The 18,728-nt window shown below is 43.1% G+C and overlaps 1 protein-coding gene across 2 annotated transcripts in view; it reads left to right on the top strand.

Moving 5' to 3' along the window:
- Positions 1-17,866, top strand: part of NUTF2 (nuclear transport factor 2) — a 25,890-nt gene extending 8,024 nt beyond the window's left edge. For both annotated transcript variants that reach the window (XM_009319755.1, XM_009319747.1), the window contains 4 exons: positions 1,515-1,639; positions 5,157-5,228; positions 9,342-9,440; positions 17,337-17,866. In XM_009319755.1, coding sequence (XP_009318030.1) covers positions 1,541-1,639; positions 5,157-5,228; positions 9,342-9,440; positions 17,337-17,450 — 384 coding nt within the window. In that variant the 5' untranslated portion in view covers positions 1,515-1,540 and the 3' untranslated portion in view covers positions 17,451-17,866. The remainder of the gene's footprint in view (positions 1-1,514; positions 1,640-5,156; positions 5,229-9,341; positions 9,441-17,336) is intronic.
- Positions 17,867-18,728: the final 862 nt, after the last annotated feature.

Raw genomic sequence — 18,728 nt, 5'->3', positions numbered from 1 at the left:
GCTACAAAAACATCCTTTTCTCATCAGGGAGAACCACCTTGCCAGCTCTCTATGCTGTCACATTCTCTGCTCCCCAGATGCCAACCACTTTCTCCCTCAAGTAGTCTGGGTGTCTAAGCTCTAGCAGTTGTTCTTGGTTTGTATTTTACTTTGGTAGTTGAGTAAAAGATATTTGCTCTTCTGTAAGTCTGGTCAAATTTGTGTAACCTTAAAACCTCTGGCCTAGGGTTTGAACCCATTTCAGTTCCCATGTGTATGAGTAAAGCTCAAACAGCCAAAGGCCTAAAATATGAAAAGACCTTTCTTGTCTGTGCACAGAAAGCTCGGCCTGGTAATACTTGCTGTGGAGATCTTAGGAATATGGTTTTTTTTGCTTCTCTTAGGAATTTGTCAAGTCTTAAACAGCTGTGTGTGTGTAATTGACATCTAAAGGAAGCCAAAACAACTGTCATGGCCTGTGTCCTAAAACAGCATTTCATGCCTTTCCCAACTCACAGTGCAATACAGATCTGCAGCTCAAGGGTTCCTGGTCAGGGATTGCAAAGAGGGACGTTTAGCAGGTACAATTTAGTTTGCTTGAAGTAAATTCAGATGTTAAAATGTAATGTAGTGGGTTTTGAGCGCAGCATTGTTGTGTTTTGAATTCTAGCACAATTCTTCAGTCTTCAGAGAGGTATCAGAATAAAGAAAAAATGAATTTGCTTTCTTGAAAGATCTAATGGCATGGTAAAGCAATCATCTGTACTGATTGTGCGTGATAGTTTCTAGACTGGGTCTGTCTGGACCGCTGCACGTGCTGTGTGTTTAGTCCCTCTAAAATAGAGGGGCTCCTGTTCCGAAGTGTGGGATGCCTCTGAGCTTCCAGTACCTTCACTGGGAACCGCAGATTCTCGCCACTGTGAAAAATCATGGTTTGTATCTTCACATTACTACAGGTTCAAAGATAAATGTTGAGTGTACTTCAGCCTTAGTGACAGGATAGAAGAGGAAAGTAAGCTTGTGTTAAGCAAAGAGCTGGTGAAAGGACTGTCTTCCTTAGAATGGCCTGTGGATGGTGAAATACCTGAGGAGCTGAATAGATAAATCAGTTGGTGTAAGCCACTTGCAGACAATCCATATTAACACGTCAGTTGTTTACAGTAAATGAGATCAAGTCGAATAGCAAGGGCTTGCCAACTTTTTCAGATGGTGTAATTTTTGAAATATGTAAATATAAGGTGGTAACACTCATTTTTGTTCTTGTTCTCCACTTTCGTACACGAGTTGTGACCTCACAGAAATAGCTCTAGAAATCAGCAAATACTGTAATAAGAAATTAAACCATGTGGTGTCCAAGATTTTTTTTATTTCACAAAAGTCTAGGATACAGAGGTGAGGTTTGTCCTACTTCCAAAGAAAAATTCTGGCCGGCTGAGAGGATCTGTGTTTACTGATGCTTAATACTCAAGCCAAGTGCTATGCTTATTTATGTGATTGTTCTTTCTGATGATTTTTTTTTTTGTTTTGTTTTACAGTCACTGGCTTTAGGTGAGGATTCAGAATGGGAGACAAGCCTATCTGGGAGCAGATTGGGTCCAGCTTCGTACAACATTACTACCAGCTTTTTGATGCAGACAGGACTCAGTTAGGAGCAATATATGTAAGTATCTACAAAAAGAGGGCTGGGCCTCTCTCCCATTATCTGTCTAGGTGTCTCTATTTTGATGTGTGGGAATACACAGGGGTGGGATAGTGGGTTTTATCCTGACTCCAGAATGTCAGTCAGTGCAATCACACTTACTCGACTTTTATTTATTGCATTTCTATTTCACTTTATTACGTTTTCTGTTTCACTTCTATTTTGAACTTTGCCTGCCTTATCTATAGGCAGTCAGACTCAGAAAATCCCCGGTTGGGTGTAGACAGTGGCTTATAGTGGAGGGGGCTGGTGGTGATCCTGTGATGAAATTCTCTGTAGAAGCAAATATGCTAGCCTTAAACTGCCATTACTTGACAGGCGTGGATTTGCTTGGCTCCGTCTTGAAGTGGGATGTGATTAAGGCCTACTCTGTGTTCAGCAGTTCTTGCAGATGTTTCTCGGATCTCATGCTGTATTAATCCTCAGAACATTAAAATAGATTTAAAATTCTGAATCCAGTTCAAATATTTAGACTTTGTTAAATTTAAATTCAGTTTAAAAATTTCTTCAAAAATGAGGTTTTCATTTTTGCTCCTTACTTGGGGCAAAATAGATTTGGTTTCCAAAATTAAAGACTGTAACTAACAAACCCAAGGAACATCAGCTTTAAGTTTTGGGGGAAGACTCCTCCAGAACATGCAAAGTGCTTTGCGTGTGGAGTTGATTAGTGGTGGTGAGGAATGCTGCTGGGTGGCTGAGGCGTTTCAGCAAGACACTCAAGTCTTACAAGTCTTCTAGCAGCATATCCTGTTCTTCTGACCTGTTTTTCATCTGCTGGATGAGTTGTTTGAAGCTTCACCAAGCTCTTGAGGATTGAAACTGTTGCACGAACACCATCTGACACTCCTCCTTATACCTCAGCAGTATCCATCAGCACCGATAGCATTTGCTCTTTGGATTGTTGTGTATTTGCTAACTGCTAGACTGTTGCCTTACCTTGGCCAAGAAGCTGTGTACAGAGAGCCTATAAAGCAAGAAAAACAAGTAGCCTGTGTCCAATCCACAGCTCTAATTATGAAGGCACTTAGCAGTTTCTGTCATGTTATTACCAAAACACATTCAATCCTCAGAAGACTGGTGATAAGTACAGGCTAATTTAAATTCCTGGAAACATGGCCTTCCACACAATTAACTCCTGGGCTTTTTCCACCCTTAGGGTCTTTCTGCCTTGCATCATTCAGTGGAGATACCTATGCAAATGTAATCAGGAGAGCTGTTAGGCAGGTCACCGGTGTGTATTGTTTTGTGGAGTTCCTAAACTACGGAGCATGGGACCCTGTTTTGTGTGGCTAAAATGCCCCAAGGTCACAACTTGTCTAAATTAGAGGAGCTTCTGCAGAAATGCACTTTTACTGATGAGCTTTTTGCCTTCTGAGACCATGTGGGAGCGAACAAATGTTATAGCATGCAGGAGCGCAGCAGGGAGCTCTTGGATTTGTTTTGCATTCCTGTATTGCTACTTCCACCGCAAGGTTCGGTTTTCTCCTTTAGTGGTGTAATCCAAGTCAGTCGAGCTTTTGTCACCTATTCCAGGTAGTGATCTGGGCCAGTCGCTTTTGCTGTGAATTGCTTGAGTTACACGAGTTGCAGCACTAAGTCAAAGACTTGTTTTGCAGCTATTCCCCTGCAGTTGTTTTGCAGGAAAATGCTGTAGCTGCTACTTTCCTCTGCTTTTGGGTGTGTGGCTACTTATGATGAAATATTTTCTTACTTTTATGCCGTTTTCTCGTCTGTGGGGTTTTTGGGATAGAGGAGAGGATGCTTTTTGTTCTTGAAGCAGTTGCTCCCGGACTGTTGATACAGGAAGCGGCTATGGAGGTGACCTATAGCAGACTGTCAGGTGGACACTGACGAGAGGCAGTGTGAAGTTGTAGTGTGTTTCAGGAAGAGCATATTTCCCTCAGCAGCTTAATCTATGTCCTTTGCTACTCTTTGAAACATCAGGAGGGTGCTGCGCCACTGTGTGCTCACCTGCTGAAGCGGATTCACTAAGGCAGGTTTTGGGTCCCCTCTGCTTTTGTGACTTTCCATATTTGAAGGCTGTAATTTGAATGTTTGAGAGGATAGCCTCATTCCCTGGTACCATCACCTGGCTTCTCAAGTTATCAACGTCAGGGGTTGATGTCATGTAAGATGCAAGCGGTGTCAGCCAGATGACTTGCTGTGTGACTTTAGATTACACAATCTAAGTCTATTCAACGTCAGGGGTTGATGTCATGTAAGATACACAACAAGTCATCTGGCTGACACCGCTTGCGACTTTAGATTACACAATCTAAGTCTACTTCCTCGTAAAAGGAACATGTCCAACCTCAAGAGGAGCTCTTCATACTGCTTTCGGTTGCATCTGTGACCCTGAAATGCTTCGTGCTGTTGCCCCTGGTCCCCTTCTTTGTTCTTTTGGCTCTTGCTGCACTATATAGTTCCTTCTGATGATACATGGAGGACCAGAAGCTTTTTTAGAGTGGTTGTGACTGTTGTGCAGGTTCAGCACCGCATGCATGGCTGAAAGAAGTGGCTTTTTGATATGGCGTGGGTCAAAAACAGGGCCTGGAAAATCTACCAGAGAGCATACAAATGGAGTTCTTTGGAATCTGCCGTTTTCTGCTGAGACATTCAGAGCTTCAGAGAGTTGAAGGCTGGATGGGAAAGAGCTGGGAATCGTGTTCCTGGAGGTATTTAAACTCAAAAAAGGTGGAAGGAATAGCCATCTGTGACAGGGTGCGTGAGAACTTGGGCTATCAGGTGTAGGGTGAGGGTGCTGTTTGGAGATGGCAGCAGGCAGACTTTGGGCTCAGTGGAAACCAGTTTAAATGGTCTGTTTGCCAAGGTTTAAAACTGGATTTGAGAAGGCAGAGCTACGTCAACAATAGGATATTGTGACTCTGGTTTAAACAGAGTATCCGAAGCTGAATAGAAAGTTTCTTGCCTGTTGCTGTTGCACCTGACACAGCGTGCTCAGAACGCCCTCCCTCATATACTGGAAGTGCTTGTAGGCTGAAGCACCTCAATCACTTCATGCCACACGGGGCACTCTGTTAGAAAACCTTTAGAGGCACATCCTACTTTTCTGGGTAGGAGCAGGATATGCAAATCAGTACCTGAGAGGGGAAAAAAAGCTGGTGGTGCAACTAATTTTGTCAGATTTCTTCATATATTTTTGTCTCTCTGCATACTTGACTTTGTGTCCATAGGATTTTTTTGGTATCCTTTAGATTTTCTTCTGAAAGCTAACTTTGATCCAAAGGCAGGAACTTCTTTTGCGGGTAGAATCATGATAACGAAATTTAATTTACTTAATTTGTAGTTGATTATTCCAAACTTTTTCAGTTACTCTTTGTGGTTTCTTTCCATCTCCCTTTGAGGTAGTTTCCAAGTAGCTGGATTCTAAGGATATGCCAAGTAAATGAAGTCTCTTGCCGGGTTTGCTTAAGGGTTACCTAAGCAGGTTGATGAATTTTTTTTCTTTTCCCCTCAGATTGATGCATCATGCCTTACGTGGGAAGGACAGCAGTTCCAGGGCAAAGCAGCTATTGTTGAAAAACTCTCTGTAAGTCTAATCCTTACCGGATGTTTTGGCAAACAGTTCTGAAGACTATAAATTAATTGCTTCTGAAAATTTGATTTCAACTTCAGCAGTTTAAAACTCTTGAATGTGGGACTTCTGCTTCCAGCTTTTGGTCTTCAAAAAGTGTTACTTGTGATTTAATTCTATGTAGTGGGGTGTTCCATTGGTGGCTCTGATAGTGGAATGTTAATTGACTCCGTTAGTTTGCAAGGTTATTTTGTGACTGCAATTGCATTTGACATTATTGATTTATTTTTAAAAAAGTATAGTTCATAAGCTGACCCCGTGAGCTAGAGGAATGAAAGGTGGGGTTTTTGTTCTTCTAAAGCATGCCAAGGAAGTGCCAATAGCAAACCTGTTATTTGGATCTGCCTATGACAGGCTAAACACGTTATTGCAGGGAACAATTTTTCTGATACATAAACTGCAAATAAATTCTGTGGTGGAGAACCTGACTTATCCGCAGTGCGGCATTTGTCAGCTGTTCAGATATGAGCAGTTATGGTTCAGGACTTTGAAACCAGTGTTTCTTCTTCATCAAGCGAGAGGAAAGCATTTCTTACTGTATAGAGACTGAAACTCTCTCTCCGTGTTCATTTAGTTAAACTCGGAGCCAAGTTTTACCTTTTGGGTAAATCCATGCTTCTGTTACAAAAGGGGGTGTACTTATAAGCTGTCATGAAACTAGAAAGTTTGTTTCTCTTGCAAGACATGTGGAGGGCATGCTTTAGGTCCTCAGACATTCTGCTCGGAGCATGGTATATCAGGCAGATACATCATTTTTATTACACATTGAGAAAAAAAATCTTTGTAACTTCGATGCTTGTCTTGTTGTACAGCTACTGCTCCTGTGTTTTGGAATCAATGCTTTCATCCAAGACATCTTTAACCATGAAGGCTGAGATTTGGGTCTGTGTTTTAGGTGCCTGCATTGTCTTTGAGAAGGCCACACACCTCAGAATAGCACAGCTTGCAACTGCTCGCTTCTAGATGAGGAGATACTCAAGCTCCAGAGTTGCTTGTTTGTGTACTCAGTGTTCTTTCGACTTCTGGGCTAGCAGCCATTTAGATACCCAACCAGCTAAGCATTTGCTTCGCCACAGTGTCTCAGACTGCTGCCTTGGATCTGGCCCAGTGCAGATCGGCCCCTTTCCCACTGGAGCGTAACTCATCTTTACCTTCCCTGTCTGTGGTGCCAGTTGGACTTTCTGGATTCGTGTGCCTGCTGCACAGTCTCGCTTGGTGAGTGAAGGCATGCTACTTTGCCTCAGGGAAAGTTTTTTCTGACTTGCATCCATCTGCTTAAAGTAAGGAAGAAATACAGTAGAACTACTCCATGCCCTTCCACTGCATGGCTCGTTACGGGGCTGTATCAGCTTACCGTGACTCTAATGCCTCTCAGCATACCTCTGTCAGCACGGAGCTACTTGGGCTCTGTTTGCTGTTTCAACTTAATGTGCTCACCTACTCTGTGCTTCTGGAGCGTCTTAGTCAGTTGAGCAGATCACTGAAAGTTTGACACTGGAATTCTTTTGCACTTCTGCAGTCTTGTGTTCTTCAGTGCCTGGATGATTAATCAGTGTAAATGCCAAGAGGCAGGATTTTCTTTTACAGCAAGTTATCTGCTGTGTAAAGCAACACTATGGCACCTTTTCAGCCTACTCTGTCAGATGATGCTAATACAGTAGGGCAAGGCTGTAAAGACATTGCTTTGCCAGCACCGGTGCACCTGTACCTTGTTACAGAGTGGGAGTTGACACTTGTTCCTTCTGTCTTAATTGGTGCTGGACCTTAGGAGTTGTTTCAAATAGAGTGCCTGTCCTAATCAGGGGGCAGCCTGATTTACGTTGAGCATTTGAGATAATCCTGTAGTTCTACGAACCTCCTGGACCAAGGAGGAAGCTGGGACAGGTAGCTTTGTTGCCAGTTGTTGCCAGGAGTGAGTTTAAGCTACTCAACTTTATTCTTGCAGAATTTCTCTTACCTGACTTCAAGGAGGATTCCATGGTTTTGGTAGTGAAAGCCCAGAGAAGTTTTGGTGTCAGAGGACACTAACAGCCTTGGTTGTTGTGTGGCTTCTCACTTGTCAGTCGCTTTTATTGTACTCTTCATATCAAGAAATGTTTCTCTCCAGTACAGATGGGTGTCCATAAGCAACCATCCTTTTGAGGTAGCTTCTCTCCGTCCTAAAAATCGGTGATCTTTCCTGTCAGCTGACCCTACTTTTTCCAGTGGGATTTCTGCCACTGCATCACATAAGGAGTAGCTCACTTGGCTGACCAACCATTGGGGTCCTTTTCTCTGAAGAAGACAATCAGATACTTGAAACAGGCACCATCTTGCCCAGCCTTGTCTTTGGTTCCTTGTCACCATCTTGCAGGGCTCTTGGCTCTGAAGCCTTTCCTTCCTCCCTGTCTTCTCTCCCCAGTCTCACTTCTCATTGGCATCTTGTCACGCTGGAAGCTGGGTTCTGGATACAACCACATCCATTCCCCTTCATCTCTCTGCCTTTTCAAGAGACTTTTCTTGCAGGACTTGTTCAACAAGGAGCTGTTGTGCTGAGGTGGGACCAGGCTTCATAGTACTCTTTTTGTCAAAGGAAGGGTGTTCAATGTCCCAGCCTATGCTTGTGCAGGCACACTCAAGTTTGGGATGGTGACCCTGGAAAATATTCTGCTGGTAGTTCAGAAAAGACTGCTCTGTTTTGGTTTTTTTTTGTCACTAAATGTCTATTCCATATTACAAACCAGTGGCTCACTTTGCAGTTCATGGTAGGTTGGGATTGTTCTCCCAGCCAAGAGGAAACACTGCAGGCTTTATTAGAGAATGTTCTTGAATAGTGTCCCTCTGATTAGAGGGCTGCTCTGTACACTTCCTTTGCTTCCCCAGCTACTGCTCCTTCCAGTTTCTGTGTTTTCTATTATCCAAGGATTTAGCTTCCTGGTATTCTTCCTGAAGCCTTATGCTTGTCGGGGCCAAGTCTGTACTTCGCATCCTTGACAGTAGGTGTCGGGTCTCCTGTTCTTGTACCTAGGCCTTGTAGGAACTCTTTCAGACTCCTTCCACTAGAGTGAAATGCAGAACTTGTTAATGTCCTTGGGTCTACCTCAACCTGTTAACAAATCAGGGAAATGAAGCAAAAGCATCGAAGTACAACCCAAGGTTTAAATGACTGCATGCTGCTGTCCTGTGCAGCGCACGGACTCTGGGTATCAGCCATGTGGTCACTCAGAGCTCCATCTGTGCTGAGCTGCCACTTCTAAAGCGTCTAGCATTAAGGCAGCTTTTGATAGTACAGTCCTAAAATGGCATTTGTGTGACAGGACTCTGAGATCCCCCAGATATTTAATGTTCACCGCTTGGAGTCGTCTATGGTTGGAACATGAATGTGGTCTAAGTTGAAAGAGAGGAATTACTCCCCAATGTCTGGTGTTTCTCAAGGTGTGTTCCTTGCATTAAATATGCATCCGGACATGCTTGCATCTGCTACATGAGCACGGAAAGCTTTTTTTTCTTTTCAATATGTGTGCTTTTGATCTCCACCTCCTCCTCCTTTCCCCCTGCTCCTGCCTGGTACGTGGCAAAGATGGTGCCTGTTGCTGTGTTGGTTCCCCTCAGGTGCTGTTACGAAGGAAAGAAAAAAGGGGAAAGGTGGATATGTGGATTTCAAGTCCTGAACACTGGTTCTTGGTCGACCACCTTTCCTTTGTATTCATAGCCATTTTAACAAAGAAGCAAATTTGGAGTTGTCTGGTAAACAATCTTTTAACACTGTTCAGAGCAGCGAAGCTTTGTGCCTTTTTCATATGAACATTCAAATTGTAGATGAACTGAAGCTCTTCAGGCAGTGTAATTAGACTAGGAAAAGGTACTGCTTAACATATATGGTGACATATTATTTCATGTCTCGGTGCTTGAAAAACACAACTGTTATGATCAACCCAGCCTGAATAGTGTCGAATTGCAACAACTCTCCATGCAGCGCTACCAAAATAGTCTAACACTTCATAATGTTGGATTTGCTCGATCTTTGTTTTGTAAGTTAAATAATGCAATGGCTGCACATTTCCTTATTTTGCTTTCTTTTCATTGCAGAGCCTCCCTTTCCAAAAAATACAACACAGCATCACAGCACAAGACCACCAACCTACACCTGACAGCTGTATACTCAGTATGGTAGTGGGACAGCTTAAGGTAAACTCCTTCCATTACAGGTTAACAAATGCTTATGTCTCAGATTTTTGCAGGATTCGAAATCATCCGATTTCTGAAAACACTAAAATGCTGTCTTGGGTGGGGAAGGAACACTGGTAAGCTTGCATGGGGATGTCATTCTTCTACTGTTCAAGACTGTCAAGACACTGCTCGTCCCTTCAGATGACTAGCACTAGGTAATTTGTCAGTCATAAGTTCCTGCCAAGCAAAGTACCGTGGTTTTTACTCTGCATACAAATACCATATGGGCTCTAGAAGCATCAGTATTTCGCTTACCCTGAGGCAGTAAGGTTTCAGTGTCCTCTGCGTGTAAAAGCATCATTACAGTGTTCTTGGGCAGCATAAGCACAACTAGTTTAATGTGCTTTTTGATGTAACGTTATGCATCGAGCTGTGATTTAGCAGACATTTTCTTGTTAGCTGACAACCCTTCAGTAAGACCGTGCTTTTTCTTTTCTGTCACAGGACACAAGAATACAGCTCTGGTGTTAATGCAGTCCAGTACCTCTGTAGTTGAAACTGGTTCAGCAATGGGAGTGTGGCCTCTGAGATCAAACACTTATTGTTGAAATAGCTTCTTCTTGTGAAGAAATCAGATTATTTTTCAGGCTGTAGTATGATTACATTGCTGTTTATGTTATACTACTGAACTGCATAAACTTACCCAGTCTCCTGTTCTTTTGAGGAAATGTTGGATCTAAATACACCAGGGCCACAGACTTGTAAGCTAATTACACTACTTGTCAATGAAGGAAGTTGTCCTGGAGTCTGCAAAAAATATCCTGTATGTAAAGTCAGCTGTAGACAAAACTTGCTCACAGTGGGCAGTGTTTGTTTAAAAAGTGTGACATTACATAGCAATAGTTAAAATCACCAGAGTTAGATTTGTCAGGGTTTGGTCCAGCCGTGCTGTCAACTCAGGACTCCAAAGCCATCCAGTCCTTAGAGTTACTTGAACCCAGTTTCTTTTAAAATAGCCGTTGAGGTTTCCTTTGCCTGTTAACTCTGAATGGCACCTCTGGTATCAAAACATTCAAACTTCCACTGACCGTACTCTTAACTAAGCAGACATAGGACAGGAAGTTTGAATCTGCTTGCTTAGCTATTCTCCTTAATTGTTTTGTGCTGGGCAGTTGAGAAGAGCAGTTCCCAGCGTATTGCATCCACTTCTAAGCCTAACAGATAGCTTTGGCTCTCATTAAAGTTGCTCCTGCTTCCTAGCTGCAAGTTGGATTCCAGCTTTCTTGTTGCTCAATCCCACCTGCACATGTTCTGTTGAGGAAAGACAGCCACAGGTGGCCACGGAAAACACTGAATTGCAGGACAGGTATGAAGTCAGACATGCTGATCTCATCTGTCTTACAGGGTGTGCACAAAACAGTGCACTGGTCACTGATGTGACCAAGGCTTTTTGGCTCAATGTCTTGGGCCGCTCACATCTGCACCTGGTTTTGCACAGTCACGTTTCTAAGGTTATTGCATAATCATTAAGCAGATGACAGCTTGCAACAGTGCTTGTGTTGAATCCTGTGGCAAGATACCAAGTTCTTGAAGATTCTGTAAAGCTTTTGGGTTTTCTCATCCTTTAGCATGGTCGTTAGGGTTGTAGATGCAATCTGGGAGCTTTCCATAAATACCATGGCTTGGAGTAGTATTTCTTATTGTGCTGTTCTTATCCTCTGAATAACTTCAGCTCGCTGAAATTATTCAGAATAATTCAGGGATCACGTGATAGTGCATCTAGGTACTTGGAAAGAACATATTGGATTAAAGTATGCCTATTGTCATGATCAAATCCAACTTGTTTGTGAATTTTTAGTACGAGAGGCAACATTTCTCCACTCTCCACATGTACGTGTCTCCAATCTTAGCTTTGAAAAGCACATTTTAATGCCTGGGAAATGCTGCTTCTCACTGAGGAAAGTCAAAGTCAACTTTGAACTTTGACTTCTTGCTTCTGTCCGCTTATACAGGTGGACAAACGAAATAATCAGTAACAGTCTGTAGCATGACATGTATAGTAACCATTTCTGCCAGTACACAAACCTGGCTGTCACATGCAGCGAATACTTCTTCTTGTGCTAATACAAAGGTGTTGACAGCCGTTTTAATGCACCTCAGTGCTGTTTTCGATACAGTGCAGTAACTGAGAACAACTGGGTTCAGTTAGTGCCTTTTAACAAGTGGCTCGTCTATAGCTCCAGTTGAACGGGGTACGCTTTAACACACAAACATGGAGCAGCGTACTTGGCTTTATTTAAAGGTTGCCTTCTTAATGGTGTGGCTGTTCTGCACAGCTCGCATCTGTTGGTCTTGAGGAAAACTAGCGAAATTTGCACGAGGAAGACGACTTTCACGACCATCTGCTTGTTTTATGTAATGAAGGAGCATGCGTAATGCTTCTAATAGAGTAATGCAAGCAAATAATAATGCTAAAATACCTGTAACGTGCCCTTTCTAAGAAGTCATTCTTGGCATGATATTTTAAATGCATTTTCTGAGGCCTTAGTTGCTTGAATTGCTAGTCCCAAAGTTCAGTGGAAACTCACTCTTAAGTGAGCTGGGCACATCTTGTATTTCTTCCTTAAACCATTATATTTTTGATCTTGTTTGATTTTTAGGGGAAAAAAACAAACCAAAGCAGAAAAACCTTCTATTCTCCGTGCATATACTGTGGGGTGAACTGCTACCAAATTGTCACAAAGCCTCAGCTCTCTTCTTAATCGTACAAGAATAGTTCTGAAGAAATAATGGGGTCAAGGACTATTACTGTCAAACTCTGTATTTCCTTTACCAGAGTATTACGTCTTAAGTAAACCTGCAGGTTTGGGTTGTTTTAAGCCTTTGGCCTCCCCTGCTGGAGGAGGATTTAAGCGGGCTCAGTTGAAATCATTACTGCCCTGTGACAAGGTCAGGATGTGCATCTGCCTCTGTGCCGCTCCAGTCCACAGCCCAGCATGCTAATAACAATATGAACTGTAAATAAAAAAAAGCAACATCTTTTGTAGCAAAATAATCATCTGCACTGAGGGGACCAGTCACAACAGCTTCTTGGAGAAGATGTTGGAGGGTCACAAGGCATCTAAGTAGGGTGAATGTCACTAGCGAGGATCTAACTCACTGGCAGAAGCAGTACAGTAACTGCTTTAATTGAAAAGCATATTTTCAAGTAAACATATGCAAGATTCTCTTTAATGGATGTTGGGATCGGTAGTAATGTTCTTTTATCCTTTTGTAGAGGTACAATAAATATACCTCCGCTTATTCTATTATCATTTTTTATTGCTATTCATTATCTGGGTGCATGCTTGCTTGCTTCAACTAGGAAGAGTAGGCATCAGTTTAAGCCTTTAGGATTGAGTTTCATTTGGTGTGATGCTGCTTTGCCAATGTTAATCCAGAATGTCACCCAGTATTTTCAGTGTGCTTCACCTAGTAACGTATTTCTCCTGTCGTGCTCAGGCAGACGATGACCAGGTTCTAGGCTTCCACCAAACCTTTTTGTTGAAAAGTTTTCAAGGTGCCTGGGTGTGCACCAATGAAGTCTTCAGGCTAGCCCTCCACAACGTTTAACCCTCTGCCTTACCTCTCTTCCATGCAGTCCTCGCTGTCCTGGTTGAGTAAGGAGTGCTCTCTTCTCGCTCTTCTGTCACTTGAGCTCGGCTGAGAAGCATGGCTGTGTCTTGCGCGTTCTCAGAGCAATGTGGCAGATCTGTGGCTCTCCCCCAGAGTGTGAATTTTGAAGTGATTGTTGCAGAATTAATTGCGAATAACTAATTGTTATGCGGTGTTTCCTAGTCTTAAAAGGGAAAGGAAACTTTCAGTTAAAAGCACTGGGTGTTTTTGTAATGCATGCTGAACACTTAAAGCATTGCTTAAAGCCTGTTAAATGAGGCTTAGCATCTGAAAGAACCTGCTATCTTAAGTAACTAGCCTTTCCTTTGAGATAAGGATAGCTGCAGGCCTGCAGTTCAATCAACAGTTGCTGTGGGGTGCTGGTGAAAGAGTAAAACTGTCTCTGACCAGACAAGAGGAGAAAAGTTGTGCAGCTAAACTTTGATTGCAAAGTAGCGTTGCGTCCAGTACTCACGACATGACGCACGGCTCTGTGAGCTGAGGACTTTCTACAGTTTTGAGCCTCCAGGTCAGAAGGGATGTAGAGAAACTGGAAGAGGTCAAAAAGCTGCCAAGATTGCCAGTGTTCGAGAGCTTGTGGAGCTGGGAGAGGAGGCAGCTAAGGACAATCTGCCTGAAATGTAGGTGGAAAGTAGTTGAGTACTTCCAGCAACCTGAAAGCAAACTGTTCTTGGTGGTGCCAGACAGTGTAACAAGGGACAGTGGTTGCAAACCATAACTCGGGAAGTCCAGATTGGACACAGGGGAAAGATTTTCACTGGAAGGCTGAAACCCTGGGAAATGGTGCCTGGACACCTTGTGAAACGTCTGTTCTTGGAGGTTTGGAAGACTGCTAGACAAAGCTGTGGCCAGTGCAGTGCTGCTGGTAGTCCGTGCTCATGCTGAGCATGAGGCTGGATTGGAAACCAGAGGATCCTTCCAATCTGATTCTGTGACTTTTTTTAATTTTAATTCAAGGATGTCATGAAAGAATTTGAACTGGATAAAGGAAAGCTTTGTTGGAAAAATAAAGCCCCTGTGTTTCAAGCCTGGGCTCGCATCTGGAATGCAAATTTTGAGTTGGACATAGCTGAATTTGGAGTGGACAGTAAGGGTAAAGAGTTTCGGTGAGGTTATCTGAGCTGTGGTGAAGATCCAAAATAAAATGGGATAGGATTAGTCGATGTCTTCTAGAGCATCTCAAGTCACTCAACTCTGGGTCTTTGCTATATGTTAATAGGACGTATTCAGAGTTTTGGGAACGAACTGTAAATTCTTTCATTCGCCTTAAATATAGCCTAGGATTTTCCTTGTTTTTAAAGTATATTGCTACTCTATGCTGTGAAGACATAACATGAAAGGAATGAAGAAAGCAATGATGTGTGACTTCATTGTGGCAATTTGCCATATGTACAACAGCAAGTGTTCGGGGAAGAATTCCCTTTTCTTTCAGTCTTTTTTCATGTGTCCAGTCCTGAATTGGGTAAGAAGGGAGGAAATTCTCCTCAAGCCAGAGCACTAAGAGCTGCAGTGCAGCTAGGCTTATCAGAAATTGAGGAAACCTACACTGAAACTAGTCTGGTGGTGATATCTTTTTTACCAGAGGTATATTTTTAAAGTGTACTCATGTCAGTAATGGCGTGCTCAAATTTGGTGTGAAAACTACTTACACAACTTGTAATAGATGCCTCAGTGACCAAAGAAGAGGAGACCATAGGGCAACTGAGAGTATGCTAAATGCTTGTTAATAGAGTCGGTTACAAGTGATTCAAGATGAAACGATTCTGCCTGGCTGGTTTAAACTAAGCCATTAGAAAGGAGCTGACATGGCTACGAATTCGTTCCAACTTAGTCAAAAGGGATAGCATTAATAACATGCTTTACAAAGCTGTATGTCAGACTTCAGTGTACAGCTCCCTGATGCTACTCAGTTTTCTTAAATATTCCTTCCTGTCCAGGAACCTACCAACTATCAAGCAGTAGCGCAACCGCACTAGTGTTTAAGTGGTGTATTTGATACCCGGGAAAAGCTAGAAAAGGCATAAACCCGCGGGTTTCAGTGCGCAGGCCACCTCTTCAGCATGGATATGCAAGCACCTTTTCTGGGCAGATCTAATAATGATAATACTTCCCCTGAAATAATTGGCACGCCTGCTGTCATACGTGCTAAGGAACTAGACGGACGGCTGGTCTAATCCAGCATAATTGCTTGTCTTCACGTTGTGCTGATTATTATGGAGCCTCTGCCTAATGCAAAAGGAGGCATGTATCAATGTGACAAAAAGCTGCCCAGTTCATCAACCTGTTCAACAGTGACTTTACTGGCGCTTGTCTTGCTGGAGGATTTTTCTTTCATTGATTTGTCTACTGAGCGCTTAGACTTGCTCGTACTTCTGGCCTCACTTGTTGCCTCCTTAATTTTTGGCTGTAGTAGTTTCCTCATTCACTTTGTCCTTTGTGTTTTTATAGTAATTTGATATCTTGCCCCTTTTCCTCACCCTGAACACACTTTTCCAAGCTAGAGTGTCATACTCAATTTACTTTCTTCGGTAGGAAACTGTCCTGTAGCTGGCTCATCTTTCTTGCCCTTCTCTGGCCTTTGCCTATTCTACCATTTTAATTTTTGTGAAATGATAAGAAGTGCATGCAGGATTTGATATGTGGGTGCTCTCTCTGCATTTATGTGGTTGCTTACTTACGGGTTTTGGTTCTCTGCTCCTTTCCTACTAACTGCTAACACTGTGCCTGCCTTGATAGCTATTGAGCTCTGAGCTGGTTGCAAAAACAATAAAAATAATTGTCCATCATGATTTCAGTATCACTTTCCTGAGAGGCCGTAGCTAATCTAGGGCCCTTTTTGGTTTTCCTCTGTGGATTAGCAACCGCTTCATGAACGGCACTTCATCTACACCGTTTTATTTCCTAGGCAGTTGTCACTGTGGAAATCCTTGCAGTAGTTTTAGATTTGAACACTGCTTTTGCATGCACTTGATCCTACCAGTGCTGTGGCAGACTTGCTGTTTTGTGATATAACCGATGTCCTTAGCAAGTTGCTCCTCAAAGCTGACTTGTTTCACAGTCAATTTATCACTTGATAAAATTCACAAAACATGGATATTACTTTTTAAGTAAAGAGATTTTTTTGTTGTTGTTTATTCTGTAATCTGCTTTGCTTTTCAACCTTTTCTCTTGCTTTTCTTGACGGACAGCAGCAGAGCATTGAGAATAAACGTTCAGCACTTTGACGGTCTGTTTCATGTGCTCCTCTGGCTGCTGCTTTTCAATGCTTTTTTTTTTTATGCCTTTCCCCCTTTTTCTGAAGCTGAATAGTCGTGTGCTGGAAGAATAGAGCGTAAAATCCTCCAAAAATGCTGAATTGAATACACGATGGTCAGTATCAGAAGATTGTTTTGTAGCTAGGTCCTGTGTGCTGTTCAGATTAAATCCTATTATGTGATTTCTAGCTGATTTGGGAATCATTTATGTTATTTTGAGGCTTTAATTCCTGCATGATGTCTCTGAGGAGACTGGTAAACATTAGGTGGGAGAGCTAGTCTCCCTCTAATACTATTTTCTGCTTTCGTAGTAATACAGTAAACATAGGGCGGGCACTATAACCTGCCTAGATGAACTGCCAAAGGCAGGTTGAGGCACTGCTGCAAAGATCCCTGTGCTTAGAACACCTCGACACAGCTACAGCACATACCTCGCTCCCTTCGAGCTGTTCCTGGACAGTGGAAGTGGGAAGTGCTACGTCACTGGTCAGCTGTACCTGCTGTGGGAAAGCTTTCAAAAGCCTAGATCATTACATAGCTCATTTGGGCAATATTGTTGATACCGACTTCTACAGAACCTCCCTTCTGTCACCGGTCCAAAGTACAGCAGCTACAAACTAATTTTGAAAGACCTTGTTTTATGCTTGGTTCCTGGGCAAGGCCCAAGGGAAATTTGTGACTCAACACTGAGGCAAGCATGCTCTTATCGGTGTTGTGAAGCTGCTGCGACGGAGATGTCTGCAAGCCTTCCAGAAAACCCCAATTTCAGATGCCATTGCAGGATTTCTGTGCCATTGGGCCCTAGCTACTTGTCTGCAAAGCACCTTGGAACAGAACCTCTGGTTGTATTAGTCTCTCTTGAGGTACTAGGCATCTTACAGCATGTGACGTCACTGTTAACCTTAGCTTTTAAGTCATCTTATGAGTTTTGCAATACATGTCTCAAAAAAAGAGCTTTTTGAACTTTTTTCCTCTCTTTCTACAGGCTGATGAAGACCCTATCATGGGATTCCACCAGATATTTCTATTAAAGAACATCAACGATGCCTGGGTTTGCACCAATGACATGTTCAGGCTAGCATTGCACAACTTTGGCTGAGCTGGCAACCCCGAGGCACCCATGCTTTTTTTTTTTTCCCCCCTCCTCTCCTCTTACTGGTATTATTCACACTCACGGAACATTCCAAATATCATACACAAACCTGCAGCACTGCAGAGCGTGAGCAAGCAAGACCTGTGACCTGCCCTTCTGCTGAGTTTACATTGTCACTAGATGAGTTTCTTGTGCATGATGTTTGGAAGTTAGACTTAGCTGCATTTGACGAGAGAAATTTGTGTTGTACCAGCATGCCTCGGAAAGAATTTATAATGCAAAAGGTTGTTGTTTCTGTACTGACAAGATGCTCTATAACCCAAAGAAATGAAAGAACAGCAGCCTGTACAGCCCAGATATGATTTGTTCAGATGTTCCAATGCTACATTACACAATAAAACCATGAGATTTTCTTAACAGTTTAAATTGTTTTAATGAGTTGGATATGGAGTGTATGGTACCGCTTCCTTTGGGCTCCTCGTGTCTGCCTGGTGAGATGTTGTTTACAAACCTAAAACTCTCAAACTGAAGAGCACTTGATAGCTTTACCAGCGAAGGCAGGTCAGGTGTGCCCTTGGCCATACAGCTTCTTTTTCTCTCCCTCTCAGCAGCTTTTATAACAGAGACTTCTAGCTCAATTTTTAACATTGGCAGGTTAGTTCTCAGCTGTTGTATTTTACCAAGGCAAAAGCCTAAAATAATACCCAAGGGTGACAACAGTCGTGGTACCCTGTAGTTAATCTTCATGACATCTATTATGTTCGCCCTCAAAGCTGAACGGGACAGCTGTATTTTCTTCATGGGCAGACACAGGGGGTGTCAATCCAGCGCTGCCCTCCTGGAGTTTCTCTCCAGCTCTAAAGCCCTGGCCGGATTTGTGCTCCGTGTTGTCCTTCTAGCGTCCCTTCGTTATAACTGGAGCTGGCTGGCAATAAGTACTGCGTTTGCTGCGCAGGTTTTCCCAACGCGGTTGGCTGTCGTGTGTCTTCCACCCTGGAGGTGGCGGTGTTCCACCAGTGAAGGGACTTATTAAATTAATCTTCCCGGCATATGAGATGGCACAGGAGCAGAGTCACGTTCGCTCTGCCTTCAGACCTCGCTAAGCCGTTAGGCCCCAGTCTTCAAGGGATTGGCACGCCTCGCCGAGCTCGCTTTCGAAGCACCTGAACCTGGCATTTCCCTTTTTGAGACTTGTCAGGAAAGCCTGGGATGGGCTGCGCTCAAGGTGGCCGGTTCTCAGATCTGGCCGCTTTGGCGTTTGAATTGGAGCGGAGCCTTCCTGAC

The sequence above is a fragment of the Pygoscelis adeliae genome, unplaced genomic scaffold, assembly GCF_000699105.1.
Source record: "Pygoscelis adeliae isolate BGI_AS28 unplaced genomic scaffold, ASM69910v1 Scaffold390, whole genome shotgun sequence".
NCBI classification, from domain to species: domain Eukaryota; kingdom Metazoa; phylum Chordata; class Aves; order Sphenisciformes; family Spheniscidae; genus Pygoscelis; species Pygoscelis adeliae.
The sequence above is the reverse complement of the archived record's forward strand: the minus strand, read 5'-3'. Positions and strand labels throughout refer to the sequence as shown.